Below are 14,512 nucleotides of genomic sequence, written 5' to 3'. Positions count from 1 at the left end.
TAAAAACATCAATTATTGTACAAAGCTTAATTGCTCAGGTCATGACCATTTAGTCATTATTTTATTCATTCATTTACTGCATTTATATCCCACTTTTCCCTCCAAAGAATTCAAGGTGGTGTGCATGGTTCTCCCCTTCCTCACTTAATCCCCACAACAACCCTGTGAGGTAGGTTAGGCTGAAAGGCTGTAAAAAAAGGTGCTGTTGCATCTTCTCCATGCCCCCAAACATACTGACAATCTCTTGCTCAGTAGGCTATTAAAAACCCCATCACAAATCTTTTAATGGCAGGTAGAACATAACAGCACAAACTCCATATTCTGAGGTGGTTTACCTCTAAATACCAGATGCCAGCAAAAAGCAGAAAGCTATTCCTTCAACACACTGCTTTTAGGCTTCCTAGAGCCACCTGAACAGCTGCACAACAGCAGCAGACTTGAGGGACCCCATTAAGAAGGACTCATGCTCTTAGCCTGTAACTGGCTCAATGGAGACACCCACTTGGCTCTTGCGGCCAACGTGGTATGAAAAGTTGGATCACCCTGATTGAGAGCGTCTTGATCTATAGCTGTAGTCATACCTTGGGTTACAGCTGCTTCAGGTTGTGTCTTTTCGGGTTGCGCTCTGTGCCAAACCCGGAAGTACTGGAACAGGTTACTTCCGGGTTTCGGCGCGCTCACATGCGAAAAACTGCTAAATTATGCTTTGCGCATACACAGAAGCGCCGAATCGCAACTCAAGCATGCACAGGTTGCGATCACAGCGGGTTGCGAACGTGCCTCCCGCACGGATCACGTTCACAACCCAAGCGTCTACTGTATTGGACTTCCTGTTTAGGAATTTTTTTAATGTTTGAAGTTCTATTCTGTTTTTAGTCCTCTGTTGGCAGCCGCCCAGAGTGGCTGGGGAAACCCAGCCAGATGTGCGGGGTATAAATAATAAAATGTATTATTATTATTATTATTATTATTACTTGAATTTTCAATTGTTTCATGGGTGAAAATGGAGAAGCGACAATACTACACAAGGAGTTTATCCTGTCTGAGGCCCACTCAAATGATGTGGAGCTGTGCAATGTAACACTTGTAGGAACAGTATGGGAATCTGAACAGTCTTCACGAACTGCTGCATGGGCATGTAGCCATTAATCTGGGAAAAATAGGGAAGAAAATAGGAAAGAACAGTAAGGGCTGGGACTCACCATCAAGATACCCAGCTCTCTAAAGCACTTAAATGATATTCCTTTCTATAGCCTTGTTTCCTTTAAAAACCCTGTTGAAGGAGAATATACTTAGGTCGATGATCTTGAATCTCCCATCAATTATGAGCTCAGCTAGGGCTTGGCCCACAGCTGGTGACTGCTGGAGTCCATGTCCACTGAAGCCTGTGGCAAAATAGAGGTTTTCCACCAGTGGGTGCACACCAATCACAGGACTCTGGTCAAAGATGTTGTAGTCATAGTAACCAGCCCAAGAATTCTTCACCTGTCATGAGATAAAGATAAAGCTCCGTCAGTCGCAAGATACAGTCCCTAAACTGTCAACAGCAGGACTAACAGCGGATCTCGGGGACAGATCTACAGAAACAGACAAGGCTGCCCTCTTAAACCCACCAGTAAAATATAATATACTACAGTACTTAGATATTGAATCCTAGCCAGTTATTCCTAGCTGAACAAGAGGGATAAAAGGCTATGTCTAGAACTCAAGAGGAAAAAGGAAAAATAGAGATGAAAGGTCTAAGACCTTTGTGATTTGGTGATAACCCACAAGAATTGCAGAGTTCGACATCCTAAGAATGTGACATTTACTTTAAATATGTAATGGATGGATGGCCTACAATTGCCCTGGGTAATCCAGAAGGTTAAAAACCAAATTATTTTATTATTGGAGTGGTTTACAAGATGTGCACAAACATGAAACAAACTGCCATTCTCACAGCTAGGAGAGAAGGAACACCTGAGCCCAGGAGTGGGGAAACTGCGGCTCTCCAGAAATTACTGGACTCTAGTTCACATCAACTAGCATTATGGCCAATGGCCAGGGATGATGGGAGTTGAAACCTAGCAACATCTGGAGGGCTAAATGTTTCCCGCCCCAGAGGTTTAGTGTAATATGTGAAGTGAAATAGTGTCAATGGCTGCGAAACACCCTAGAAGACAAGTCTTGCTAGCTAGATTGCAAACTCACTGTGGCTAATGCACAGCAATCAACTCACCCTACAGGAACAAGGAGGAATAAGTTGAAACAGTTGTATTGCTTGCAGAGAAGGATTATACCAGCAGAGGACCACTAGTCCCTTCTGAGCTCATCACAAAATTCACCGAAGGAAACATACCCAGTCCAAATTCAAAACCTATACAGTCGTACCTTGGATCCCAAACGCCTTGTGGGTCGAACGTTTGGCTTCCAAACACCGCAAACCCAGAAATGAGTGTTCTAGTTTGCTAATGTTCTTTGGAACCTGAACGTCTGACACTACTTCCGATTGGCTGCAGGAGCTATATGCAGCCAATCGGAATCCGCACCTTGGTTTCCGAATGTTTTGGAAGTCGAACAGACTTCTGGAACCAATTCCGTTCAACTTTCGAGGTACCACTGTACTGTCAAAATCAAAGGCAACGAGGGGCCTGAAGACTAATGATGTAGAGGAAATGTTGATCATAGTTAGCTCAAAACAGAATAAACAGAAGGGCCACACAAGATAGGAAGAAGTGAAACCTGCAAGGTACTCCTGATTGCTTAACCGTAAGTGGACAATATGTCTGCACCAGGCCCCAAAATAAAGTTTAAGGCGTTAACTCCTTAAACACCTCCTTGAGATAGCCAAACATTACCTTCAAGCTTTGAAAGCTTGGCACCCGGTGAGCCAGCTTGGGCCAGACTTTATTCTGGAAGAACTCATGATCTACTTCCAGGTCCTGGATATCTGGCTCTTCCTCCTAAGAAGAAAGCACAAGCAGCTGAATTCTGGGCACCAGAAAATTACAATCATGGCAGTTGAAAAACTTGTTTGCATTTTGAACCTCCCTAGAAAAGTGCAGCCACAGGGCAGATAGGAACTCAAAGGCAGTAGCCAAGTCCCAAACTCCAGCATGCTCAGGTAGGCTTTGGGTAGATTTCAGCTGTCAGTGTGGAGCAGCGAATAGCATTGAGCTTTGACCAGGACAGATATGGATTGAAATCCCTGTTGAACCGCAATGCTTATTCAGTTCTTACCCATCGTTCTGCCCGGACACTGAGATCCAGCACCGAGAGCCTTCTGTTGGTTCCCCCACTGCGAGAAGTGAAGTTACAGGGAACCAGGCAGAGGGCCTTCTCGGTAATGGCGCCTGCCCTGTGGAACGCCCTCCCATCAGATGTCAAAGAAATAAACAACTATCGGACTTTTAGAAGACATCTGAAGGCAGCCATGTTTAGGGAAGCTTTTAATATTTGATGAATCATTGTATTTTAATATTCTGCTGGAAGCAGCCCGGGGTGGCTAGGGAAACCCAGCCAGATATAAATAAACTATTGTTGTTGTTGTTATTATTATTATTATTATTATTATTATTATTATTATTATTATTATGCCACTAACTCAAAGCCTAGCCTTCATCGGAATGGTGGTGGAGAGAAGTGACAACATGTGTCAAGTCATCCAGAGCTCTTTAGAGAAAAAGAGTGATAAAGACTTAATCAAATTTTAGATGCTAATCAAATGATAAACAATATGGTCAGTATTCCAGTGGTCCCATTCCACTACTGCAAGACTTGTGCTAGCACAACAGAGCTTTCCCATAATAAATCAATTCCCCTTGCAGTGTTCTTACAGGAAGACATCCTTACATGCGAGTTAACATGTGCACCATCAGAAACACCCAGAGCTCTTCCTCTCTGGGGAGCTGGTGTCCCTGCAGTGGCTTCCTAAGAGTCAGCTCCCAATAAAATAATGGTAAACTCACTTCCGCAGGGCTTAAGCCTCCAAGGTAGTTGCCACCCATGCCTTCCCTCCGGAAGTAAGCTCCTGTGGTGTCGATTAGCATAGGACACTCCAAGCCAGGTCCATCAGGGCAGTGCCAGACATAGACATACCTAGCAGAACAAGGACAAAGAGAAAATAACTCCTGCATTTAATTAAGACTGAAATACTAGATCTCCATGCAACCAAAGAGGGATAAAGAGTAGCTACAGAGCATGACACATGGGCTTGGACATTGAAATTACAATAGGCTAGGTAAGAGCTGGCTTTCATTTCATTTCTTCTTATTAAATTTCTATACCATCCTCCATCCAAGGATCACAGGATGTTTTACAATATGAAAACACAAAAATGCAGACCGTAATAACAAAAAAACCCAGTTTAAAAGCCCATAGATTGTTGAATTAGCCTGGGAGAAGAGGAATACTTTTTGCCTGATGCATTCCACAAATAGAAAGGAATCTCAGCAAAGACCCGTTCTTCATGTTATCCACCTCTGGACCTCTTGTGGAAGAGGCACACAAAGAAGAGCCTCAGATGATGATTGCTAAAGCTGCCTTAGAAACAAAGCTATCAATCCTTCTGGCCTGGCACTGTTTAGTTCAATTAGGAGCAAATCTCAGGCAAAGGCCTCTTTTCCAGCTCTGCAAGCAAAGATCCTTTCAACTGGAAAATCCGGGACTGAGCAAGGGAAATCTTGCATACAAGGCTCTTGGTATGGTTCATCACACACACCACACACACACACACACACACACACACACAGAGAGAGAGAGAGAGAGAGAGAGAGAGACAGACAGACAGACAGACAGACAGACTCTGAGATTTAAGGGTGAAATATGAAAGAAGGCAGGTGTTCTAGGAAAAGTTACCAATTCCAGTTATCTATGTTTTACTAGCAAAGTTTAAATAAGAAGGAGCAGTAAGTATCTAACCATTTGGATCAGGGGCAGGGAAGCTGTGGCCCCACCAGATGTTGATGGACTACAACCGATCTGCAGAGATTTAGATCTCCGATTTAGAAAAATAAGTAGTGTAGGTCTATCATGTGTGGCAACAGAGGAACAGGACAAAAACTTTGGCCCTAACTTCAAAGTGAATCATGCTGGCAGCCCTCACAAATCTGAGCTTCACAACATATGGTTACCATTTAACAGGATTTAATAGGTATTTAACATATGGACTACAAAGCGGCATAAATACTATGTTTAACCATACCTTTTCTTGGGCTCCACAGGAAGCCTGATGCCCAGCATTGAGTCTGGCCTCCCAGTTCCAATGCCAGCCATCTCTGCCACTCTGCCTGACCAAGCTCCTGCTGCATTCACTACAAAACCACATTCTATTTGGGTGGATTCTATACTGTCGGGCATCTGGACCTAGAGGATAACACAGTAGGGAGGACCTGGTAACTGTTTCATTAGGCAAGCAAATACCCTCTCTGATACGGGTTTTCCAGATGACAATGGAGAATACAAAAGCAAGAAGGAAAAAAGCCAGAGAGATGTCATAGGATCTATGACCAAGCATTTGCTGTATCGTGGAAGCAACCGAGAGCTTTCTGATTTACTTCTTGTTCCATTACAAAAAAAGTTGGGATTTCCTGTCTAGTTGCTATTGTGCATTCCACCTCCTTTTCATGTCACACACAAGCCTGGCAAAGTACACCCCAGGGGACATGCCAGAAAACTCCACAGAACACTGCCAGGCATTGTTGGCATCCATGTATACCTTCAGTACATTTGCATGGCAGTCTTAAACTGAGCTAACATTGGAGCCACGTTTTTTTTTTGGGGGGGGGGGAGAGTGCAGACTATTGAACACATACCTGTATCTTGGATTGGCTTTTCCTTTAGGCTAGTGGAGCAAGGCTGGGGAACCTGTGGACCTTCAGATGTTGCTGGACTGTAACTCCAATCACCTGCAACCACCAGCAACCAACATCTGGCAAGCCACAGGTTCCTTAGCCCTGTAACAGAGCCAGGGGAAGCAGGTGGCACTGCAGCATGGGATAGACAAGGAGGCATGAAAGCCTGAAATCACATCAAAGCCCCATTTCTATCCCTTCTACTGCCCAGTACAATACTTGCCCTTGAACAATTGTTAATATGTAATACTGCCTTCTAGGAAGTCAATTGCCCCAAGCCTGCCTACTTTATCTGTTCTGTCAAAAGTTCAAGGGCAGATCATACTGTACTACAGCTCCTTTTAGTTTTGTAAGTTCTCGTTAGCTCTGCAAAACTACAGAAGAACCTCATAGGAACAGGAGTTTTGAGAGGCCCTCACATCAAACATAAATGATAAGTAGAAAAGACTACAACCTAAAAATAGAGACCATGAACGTATTTTTGTAACCCAATAAAACCTTTAATAAAAATTATATATATATTTTATTTTATTTTTTAAAAATGAGGGCTTTCTGTGAGCTTCTCCTTGGAACCTTCTACTCAGAACATCTTGCCCTACTTTTAACTGAAGTAGTTCAAATAATGACTTACATTAACACCCTTGATACGGGAGAAATTAATACGATCCCCCTCATGCGTCACCAGTTCTTCAGTATACAAGTTGAAAGCTGGGGAAGAGGGAAAGGAACATACAGAAGCAACTTTGCTTTGGCTCAACTTTGAAATCTAGGACTTGGAAGAATGATGTCTTCCAATCCCATGGGTAAAATATTTGAAACATTTTTGTAGCCCCCCCCCCCCAACGACTTCATTCAGATTTCAGGATGGTATATGGCAGCTGTGTGTAACCTTTGGTCCTCCAGATGTTACTGGACTGCAGATCCCATCAACCGCAGCAAGCATGGCCAATGGCTAGGGATAATGGGAGTTGTAGTTCAGCAATATTTGGAGAGCCAAAGACTCCCCACACCTAGTATACAGCATAAAACAAATATAAAAAACAGTAAAACCTTTAATTTTAAAATGGACTAATACTTGCTCAGTTTAATCATTACAATCTACAGAACTATCTGGTAAATAATAATGTTTCTGCCTGGTGCTTAAACGATACGGTTGGAGGGGGGCATTCCACTGCTCCTGCAGCCAATTGGAAGCTGCACCTTGGTTTCTGAATGGTTTCGGGAGTCAAATGGACTCCCAGAACGCATTCTGTTTAAGAACCAAGGTAAGACTGTACTGAATAGGGTTTCTGCCCCCTGGTGCCAGGAGGCTGAGCTGCTCAACACAATTCAGTGCTAATGATGGCATGTGCTTGCAATAGCAAGTGGGGGGGACGGACTCACATGTCACTTCGCCGCGGCTTTGGTAGACGCCCAACGATATTGCTTTGTTCCGGAAAGCGTTGAGTAGAGTCCAGGGGTCAAACCACCCCTCATTTTCCAAGCCTTAAGAAGACAAAACAGAGAATGCAAGAAAGACAATCTAGTTTAGAATTACAATGCCATGACAATTATTCTGCAGCCATACTCTGAACATTTCTGAATAGCACTCTTGGTTAGCTAAGAACAATTGATCTTTCCCAACAGGCAAACTCAGTAAAAAAAAACCCAGAACAAAACAGAACCCCACCCTGCAACCCTGCAACATTTCTTGTACAGTCAAACCTCTGTCGTTGAACGTAATCCATTCCGGAAGACAATTTGACTTCGACAACTGAGGCGTGGCTTGAGAGCTTCTTGCACTCAAGTGGAAGCCCCATTGGACATTTGAGTTCCGAGGAACGTTTGAAAACCAGGGCATTTACTTCCGGGTTTTCGGCATTAGGGAACCGTAATGTTTGAAAACAGAGCTGTTTGAGAACCAAGGTTTGACTGTAACAAGTAACCTCCATCGTACTTTGCCAAACAGCTAGCAGTGTCAGGAGAGGCAGATTGGTCCAGGTTTGCTCTTATCTGCAGCTTTGTCTCAGCTTTCAGTGGTTTAATTGCCTTTGCAGCCATTGGATAGATGTGTGAATAAAAGCACATCTTATGAAAATGTATTTTTTCTTTAAAATTATTGAATAAATGAGATAATTATGCTTATATCCATGGGTTGTGCCATTTTGCCCTGACATAGGATTCTCCAACATTTGACTATGGATCTGAGAATGCAGCTCCAGATGGGGCAGGGGTTGAAGGACTAGGACTGGACTAGCTATTCATGAAGAAGCTGTTAGGAGAAAATAGAAGAAATGGGGGCTTGTTCATTCGAGAGTCCCCGTAACTTAAGCATACAAAAAAGAAGAACAGAGCATTCTGATTTTAAACTGTTTACTTGAGATAGCAGTGCTATTAATCTTTAGGAAAGATGGAGATTTAGCAGTCTAGTACCAATGGAAGCCAAAGCTACGCCATCTGTATTCAACCACGGATACTTCTTTTTCAGTTGTGCTGGTGACAGTAGTGAGATCTCTGCTCCTTCCTTCCTGAAAAAAGCAAGCAAACAAACCATGAAAGAACTCTCATCAGAATGCACAAGATGGGAAAGAACATTTTGTCAATTTAAAAGTTGCTCTAATAAAGGCAGGAAGGGGCAATTTATGTTATTATTTTTAAAGTCAAAAAGTCTACTTTCCCCCAAAAATATTAATTTTCAAATAATCTGTGTGAGCAAATAGGTAAAATTACCACAGGTGATCTCAATGCTGGGGGAAGAAAACCACTATGGCTTTACAAGAACATAACATTCTCATTCATACCTCATACATACATACATGCCTATCACTGTTTCTTCTCCCTAAGCACCTTTCACCAAAAGGATCCTCAGAACCCCATACCTTTGAATTCCAACATTCTCCTCCAGCACAGCAGCTCCATCCTCTGAAGCCAGGAAGAGATAGCCCGATGGGTTAAACTGAATATCTATGGGTGGCTGCGTGACAACACCAAGGTATTGCTGGAACAAAAAGATAATCTGTTTACATTTCAAGGATTGCTGTCTTCAGGATGGGATGAAGTGGGAAAATTACAGGAATACATATCACTGCTATAGCTCTTTTCTTGAGAGTTTAAAGAGCTTTATGGTCACTGTAGCCCTTACACAGCAATGCATTATTTTTATCCCCATATTCTAGATGAGAAGCTGTGGGGGAGGGGGGCAATGGCTTACCTAGGACTACCTGATCAATTCATGGCAAAGAAAATATCTGAACTCTTAAAAGTGTGATTCCAAGCATGTTTACTAAAAAATAAGTCAGAGAGAGTTTTTTCTTCTTATTCAAAGCATTTGTACTCTGCTCGTCAACGGGACATTCTCTAATAAGTGTGCTGAGGACTGCATACTTGACCATTATGATATGCCAACTCTTAGCATATCTCAAGCATGGTGGTGTTTCCTGCTTGGCAGGGGGTTGGACTGGATGGCCCTTGTGGTCTCTTTCAACTCTATGATTCTATGATTCAAGCACACATGATGTAACAATGACTGGAGGATTTAAGAGAAAAATAATAGACAAAAGAAACAATCCATGTATGTATATGGGGCGATAAATTAAAACCGAGAAGCTTCAAGAATGTCACTTATGTCCAAAATTCCCAAGATTATATAAACAGAAATGTACAACTTTAACTTCTGATCTAGAAAGTGTACAGTGCATGGGTACTGGGTAAGCAAACTAAGGCCCGGGGGCCGGATTTGGCCCACAGATGGTCCGGGAATCAGCATGATTTTACATGAGTAGAATGTGTGTTTTTATTTAAAATGCATTTCTGGGTTATTTGTGGGGCATAGGAATTCGTTCTTCGCCCCCCCCCCAATAGTCCACCCCCCAAGGTCTGAGGGACAGTGGACCGGCCCCCTGCTGAAAAAGATTGCTGACCCCTGGTATAGTATACCCTACAGCACTCTTAATGGAGTTAAGACCAAATCAGGAAGAAATACCAGTATTTTCTGAGTGAAGAGCTTGCTACTGGGATGCCAATTGATAGATTCAGTATCTGTATGTGGATGCTAGGGTGACTAACTTATTAGGACAAAAGCAGTGGTGCAAACTGCACAGTGGTTATTTAATGCATTTAAGCACTCTGTAGATATCTAATTAGTTGCACATTGTCCTATTTTGTCTCCTTAAAGATGGCCCGATGGCCCATTTGCCTGTTCCAGAGGTTGCAAGGCAGGCCAGTGACAGAAGCAAGAGTGAGACTCCTCCACTTCAGCATTCCCACAAACACCCAGACATCATGACATACGTTGATGGTGCGGAGGAAGTTTGCTGAAAACTGGCTCATCTTGATATTCTCTGGCATTGAATACTGCTGCCGTATTCCCCCCGCAGAGAGTACTGTAGATGCTTTGGAATACTGCAAAGAAGCAAAAGAGAAAATGATGCTGTCACGTAGCTCCATAGTCAAATTCCCTCTCCCAGAAACATTTCAGAAATGTAAAGAACAGCAAGAAAATAAAAGGCAACTGGGGAAGAGATTCCCTGGCAGGACAAAATGGTGAATGCCCATTTATCCCTGTTGCAGCATTATCAATCTGCAATTCAATAGGTCACCTACTATTTCTACATTTAACATAATGAACGGCCGCCCTGATTACTTATTACTTTTTTATCCTGCCCTGGCTCCAAGAAGTACAGGGCAGAATGCACAGTTCTCTCTCCCTGCCCTTCTGTGAGGCAGGTGAAGGTGAGAATGTGTGGTTGGCTTTGAGTCACGCTTGATGGCTGAGTAGAGATTTGAAGCAGGTCTCCATCGGCCAAGTCTGACACTAAGTACTACAGCACACCTTCAGCAATGCACTTTAATGCAATTCATCTTTCTGGAAGGGACCTGAATACAGTCAATGACCATTTTGTGCGGGTGTTCTGTCCCTGTTGGTGGAGGGGGTATAAGAGCCCTCTTGCCCCCTTCCACACCAATTCCTCCCTATTTGTGACGTTGTCCTGTCACTTCCGGGTCTGTCACCATGCATGTCTTTTGGATGCACATTAATCACTTGTTGCCTCTATTGCACAAAGCAAACCCGACACTTAACAAACTTGATGTTTGAAACCGTTCCCCAAGCCCCCCATTATTGATCTCAGATGGTAAATGACCGTCATGTCTTTCTCCAACACCACTACTCGATAGGCATTTCTCTGTGGTTCTTTCATCTTCAGCCAGAAGGCAATAGACCAGCCTATTACTCCACCCCCAACGATGACCACATCAGCATGATCAGGAGGTAAACCTTCGGTAACATGCCCGGGCTGCCAGTCACTGCCGGGAAGGAAGTCTTTCATCTTCTTGTAGGCATTGATGACTCCCTTCTGCATATCTGAAAGAAGCCAAAAATAATACCATGCAGTTAGTGTTCAGCAGACTCAGTTGAGAAAAAAGCCACCACCTTATTGCTACCAAACGTGTCCAATATATCAAGTTTGGAGAAAGCAGAATCGAGCATTTCATGAATCTCAACCCTTATGGTAGAAAGGTATGCTTGAAAGGCTTGGCAATTCTCAGATTCAGACAGATGTCAAATCCACGCTGTGCACTATTTTAACAGTAATGGCTTCGCCCAAAGAATGCTCAGCTCTGTAGTTTGCGAAGGGTGCTTCAACTCTGTGAGGAATCTCCTAACCACTCTCACTCAATGAACTGCAGTTTCCAGGATTCTTTGCGGGAAGTCATGATTGTTAAAGTGGCATGCTACTGCTTTAACTGTATGGCGTGGCTGAGAACAGAATGGTTGAATGTGTTTCCCAGTGGCTTCAAAGCCTCAGCCTCAATGCTCCATATAACTTATTCCCTTTCCCCCACAAGATACAGTGGTACCTCATGTTGCGAACGGAATGTTCCGGCAGCCCGTTCGCAACATGAAAAAGCCGCCAATATGAAGCACTGCACCTGTGCACGCATGTGACACAATGTGGTGCTTCTGCGCATGTGCAAAGGGCGATTTAGTGCTTCTGTGCATGTGCGCAGGTCACGGACGCACCAAACCAGGAAGTAACCCATTCTGGGACTTCCGGGTTCAGTGCGTCCATAACCTGAAAAGACGCAACATGAAGCAGACGTATCCTGAGGTATGACTGCACGTAGATTTATGAAGAGAGAAAGAACATCCATGTTCTCCACAACAATTTACGCAGGTTGTAGAAAGCAGCTTTTCATGTTAAAAAATAAAAGCAAAGTTACGATGGCTTTTCTGTTTATAGAACACATCATAGCTCTAATTTAAACCATACTGATTGAAACAACTAAACAGTTACCGGGTATCAGTCTTCGTAATGAAAAGCCTTTCAGGTGCCCTTTGCACTTTATGCACCAACAGTTGTACTCCTGGCATTTCTAATTTCAGCAACACAACCAGCAGTTCAACCGTTAGGTTCAAATTGCTGTTTGCGTTGCTTAAATTTTTACCTTGAGATGCCAGGCATGAGCCAGGACTACAATTATTGGTGCATGACATACCGTACAAAGGGCATCTAAAAGGTTTGCCTTCATGAAGACTGATAACTGTTTGGTTGTTTCAATTATTATGGTAACAATTAGAGCTATGTTTTGCTCTAAAAATGAAACGGCCATCATAATTTTTTTAATGACCTATTTGTAAAAGTATACTCTGCTAATGAGGCAGTCTTTTTTTTGAAGACTAGTAATTATTTTAAATACAAAAAACTTACAAAAATGCAGGTACGTGGTATTACCTTGGAATATGTGTTTTCCTGCTCACTAAGGCTGAAATGCTAAGCAGCATACCAGGGAGGTAAACTCCATTGAACAAAGTGGAATTTATTTCTGAAGAAGCATGGACAGAATTGTGCTACATTGCTTTTACTTTTGGATTCACATTACATACTTACTGAATTCATTACTGTCATTTTATAGGTTCAAACCAAAGAAACATGTGATAGTTATTGTACAATGCACTATATCTTTTATTCAATTAAATAAGGAAATAACAGACTTCAACCTCCTCACTTGTAGTTATCAAGTGTCGTGAGACACACTTAAGAGCAACTGAAGCAGCCCACTTTTTAAAGTACTTACGGTACATTAAAAATAATTGAAACAAAATAAAATTTTCCTTCCAGTAGCACCTTAGAGATCAACTAAGTTTGTCATTGGTATGAGCTTTCGTGTGCATGCACACTTCTTCATATTTGAAGTATGCATGCACACGAAAGCTCATACCAATGACAAACGTACTGGTAGTTGGTCTCTAAGGTGCTACTGGAAGGAATTTTTTTTATTTTGTTTCGACTATACCAGACCAACACGGCTACTTACCTGTAATTAAAAATAATGTAATTATGTGTTGTTTGCAAAAAGGAATCAGGAATCATCTAAAAAAGGCATGAAGAGTCTCCCACTTCAGAACTCTTCTGTTAAGATGCACACTGCACAGATTTTAGTCAGTTAAATCATTCAATTAATCAAATTTGATTTTAATAAGCTGACAATTATTTCCAAGTACTTGCATTAATCATAATTTTTTTTAAAAAAAAATTCTGTATGCACAGGTATGTAGATTTCAGCCAATCGGCCATCAAGTCAGTCAATTAATTAAACAAGGCACACCTGTAACGGGGATTAAAAACTGTCCCTTTTTTTTAAACAAACACTTAAAAAAATTACTTTAAGTTCTATTTAATTAACATCCACTACCAAAGAGATCTTAGCCAATCAACCATTCCAATAAAGTAGGAAGGATTGGATGAAAATGCCAATACCAACCCACTCGTCTTTAATTCGATTTTTACTTTTCATCGAGAGACTCTCAGCCCTAGATTATCCTCATGACAACCCCGCGAGGTAGGCCAGGCCGAGAGAAGCCACCCCCGCCTGATTCGCACCTTGGACGGGGTCGTAAAGCCGGGGCTCCCCTGTACGAAACGGCCGGCGAGGCTCCGCCGGGCTCGCTGAGGGACTTGCCGCCCCTAGCAGAGGACGCAGCCTGCCCAGCAGCCTCCGCCCGCGGATCATGCTGCCGAATCTACTCCCCTCAGGTCGACTGAGACAAGCCCGCGCGGACACCGAGACGCCCTCTTTTTACCTCACCGCCTCCTTTTTTAACGCGTCACAGCAAACGCCCCGCCCCCTGTCTGCCCTGATAGGACCTGTTGGGTTCAGAGTCCGGGAAGCACCGCCCACTCCGTGGGGGACCTCCACCCCTTCTCAACTGGCCAATAGAGGGCCTCCTTCTTTGCCCCGCCTCGCTAAAACCCGCCGGGGTCAGAACATCGTAAGCACCGCCCACTCTTCAAATAAGTCCCCGCCTACTTTCCTCCGTCCTTGACCAATCCGCCGCCGCGATGCAATCCCCACCTCCTCCTCCTCCACAACCAATCCTGTCTCTCCTCATGACAGGCCATCCTTAGTTTTGACGTGGCCCTTCCATACTCACCCACCGGAAGCTCTTATCACCTAAGAGCCAGTCGGCTCGGCTCTTCTCGTTCCCGCCCCTTCCGCCGTCAGTGTTGTGTCAGACACAAGCGCGTCGTGCCTCATCATCGCAATCCCCTCTTGGGTTTTAGACTACTGTAGGTACTGTCTCTATGTTGCGACAACCTTATTAAAAGTTGTTGTTTTAAAGCACATTTGCTTCGACCACTCTATTGTTTTGCTACGTCTATGGTCCTCGCTTCCTTTTCCGGAAGCGAGGCCCAATCGCT

At 43.4% G+C, this 14,512-nt stretch overlaps 1 protein-coding gene across 2 annotated transcripts; it reads right to left on the bottom strand.

Annotated features, from left to right (window-relative positions):
- Positions 1-34: 34 nt before the first annotated feature.
- FOXRED1 (FAD dependent oxidoreductase domain containing 1) lies at positions 35-14,499 on the bottom strand. 2 transcript variants are annotated; one of them, XM_060268369.2, is made up of 11 exons: positions 14,245-14,499; positions 10,952-11,172; positions 10,101-10,211; positions 8,690-8,808; positions 8,244-8,338; positions 7,215-7,316; positions 6,463-6,539; positions 5,183-5,343; positions 3,948-4,077; positions 2,838-2,942; positions 35-1,485 (listed from the first exon to the last, which is right to left on the bottom strand). In XM_060268369.2, the coding sequence occupies exons 2-11, from the start codon at positions 11,168-11,170 to the stop codon at positions 1,231-1,233; spliced, it is 1,374 nt and encodes a 457-aa protein (XP_060124352.1). In that variant the 5' UTR covers positions 11,171-11,172; positions 14,245-14,499; the 3' UTR covers positions 35-1,230. The 2 variants fall into 2 exon arrangements, with proteins under 2 accessions (XP_060124352.1, XP_034995131.1); XM_035139240.3 differs by lacking the exon at positions 14,245-14,499 and adding an exon at positions 13,694-13,919.
- Positions 14,500-14,512: the final 13 nt, after the last annotated feature.

The sequence above is a fragment of the Zootoca vivipara genome, chromosome 14, assembly GCF_965207765.1.
Source record: "Zootoca vivipara chromosome 14, rZooViv2.hap1.1, whole genome shotgun sequence".
In the NCBI taxonomy this organism is placed as follows: Eukaryota; Metazoa; Chordata; class Lepidosauria; order Squamata; family Lacertidae; genus Zootoca; species Zootoca vivipara.
The sequence above is the reverse complement of the archived record's forward strand: the minus strand, read 5'-3'. Positions and strand labels throughout refer to the sequence as shown.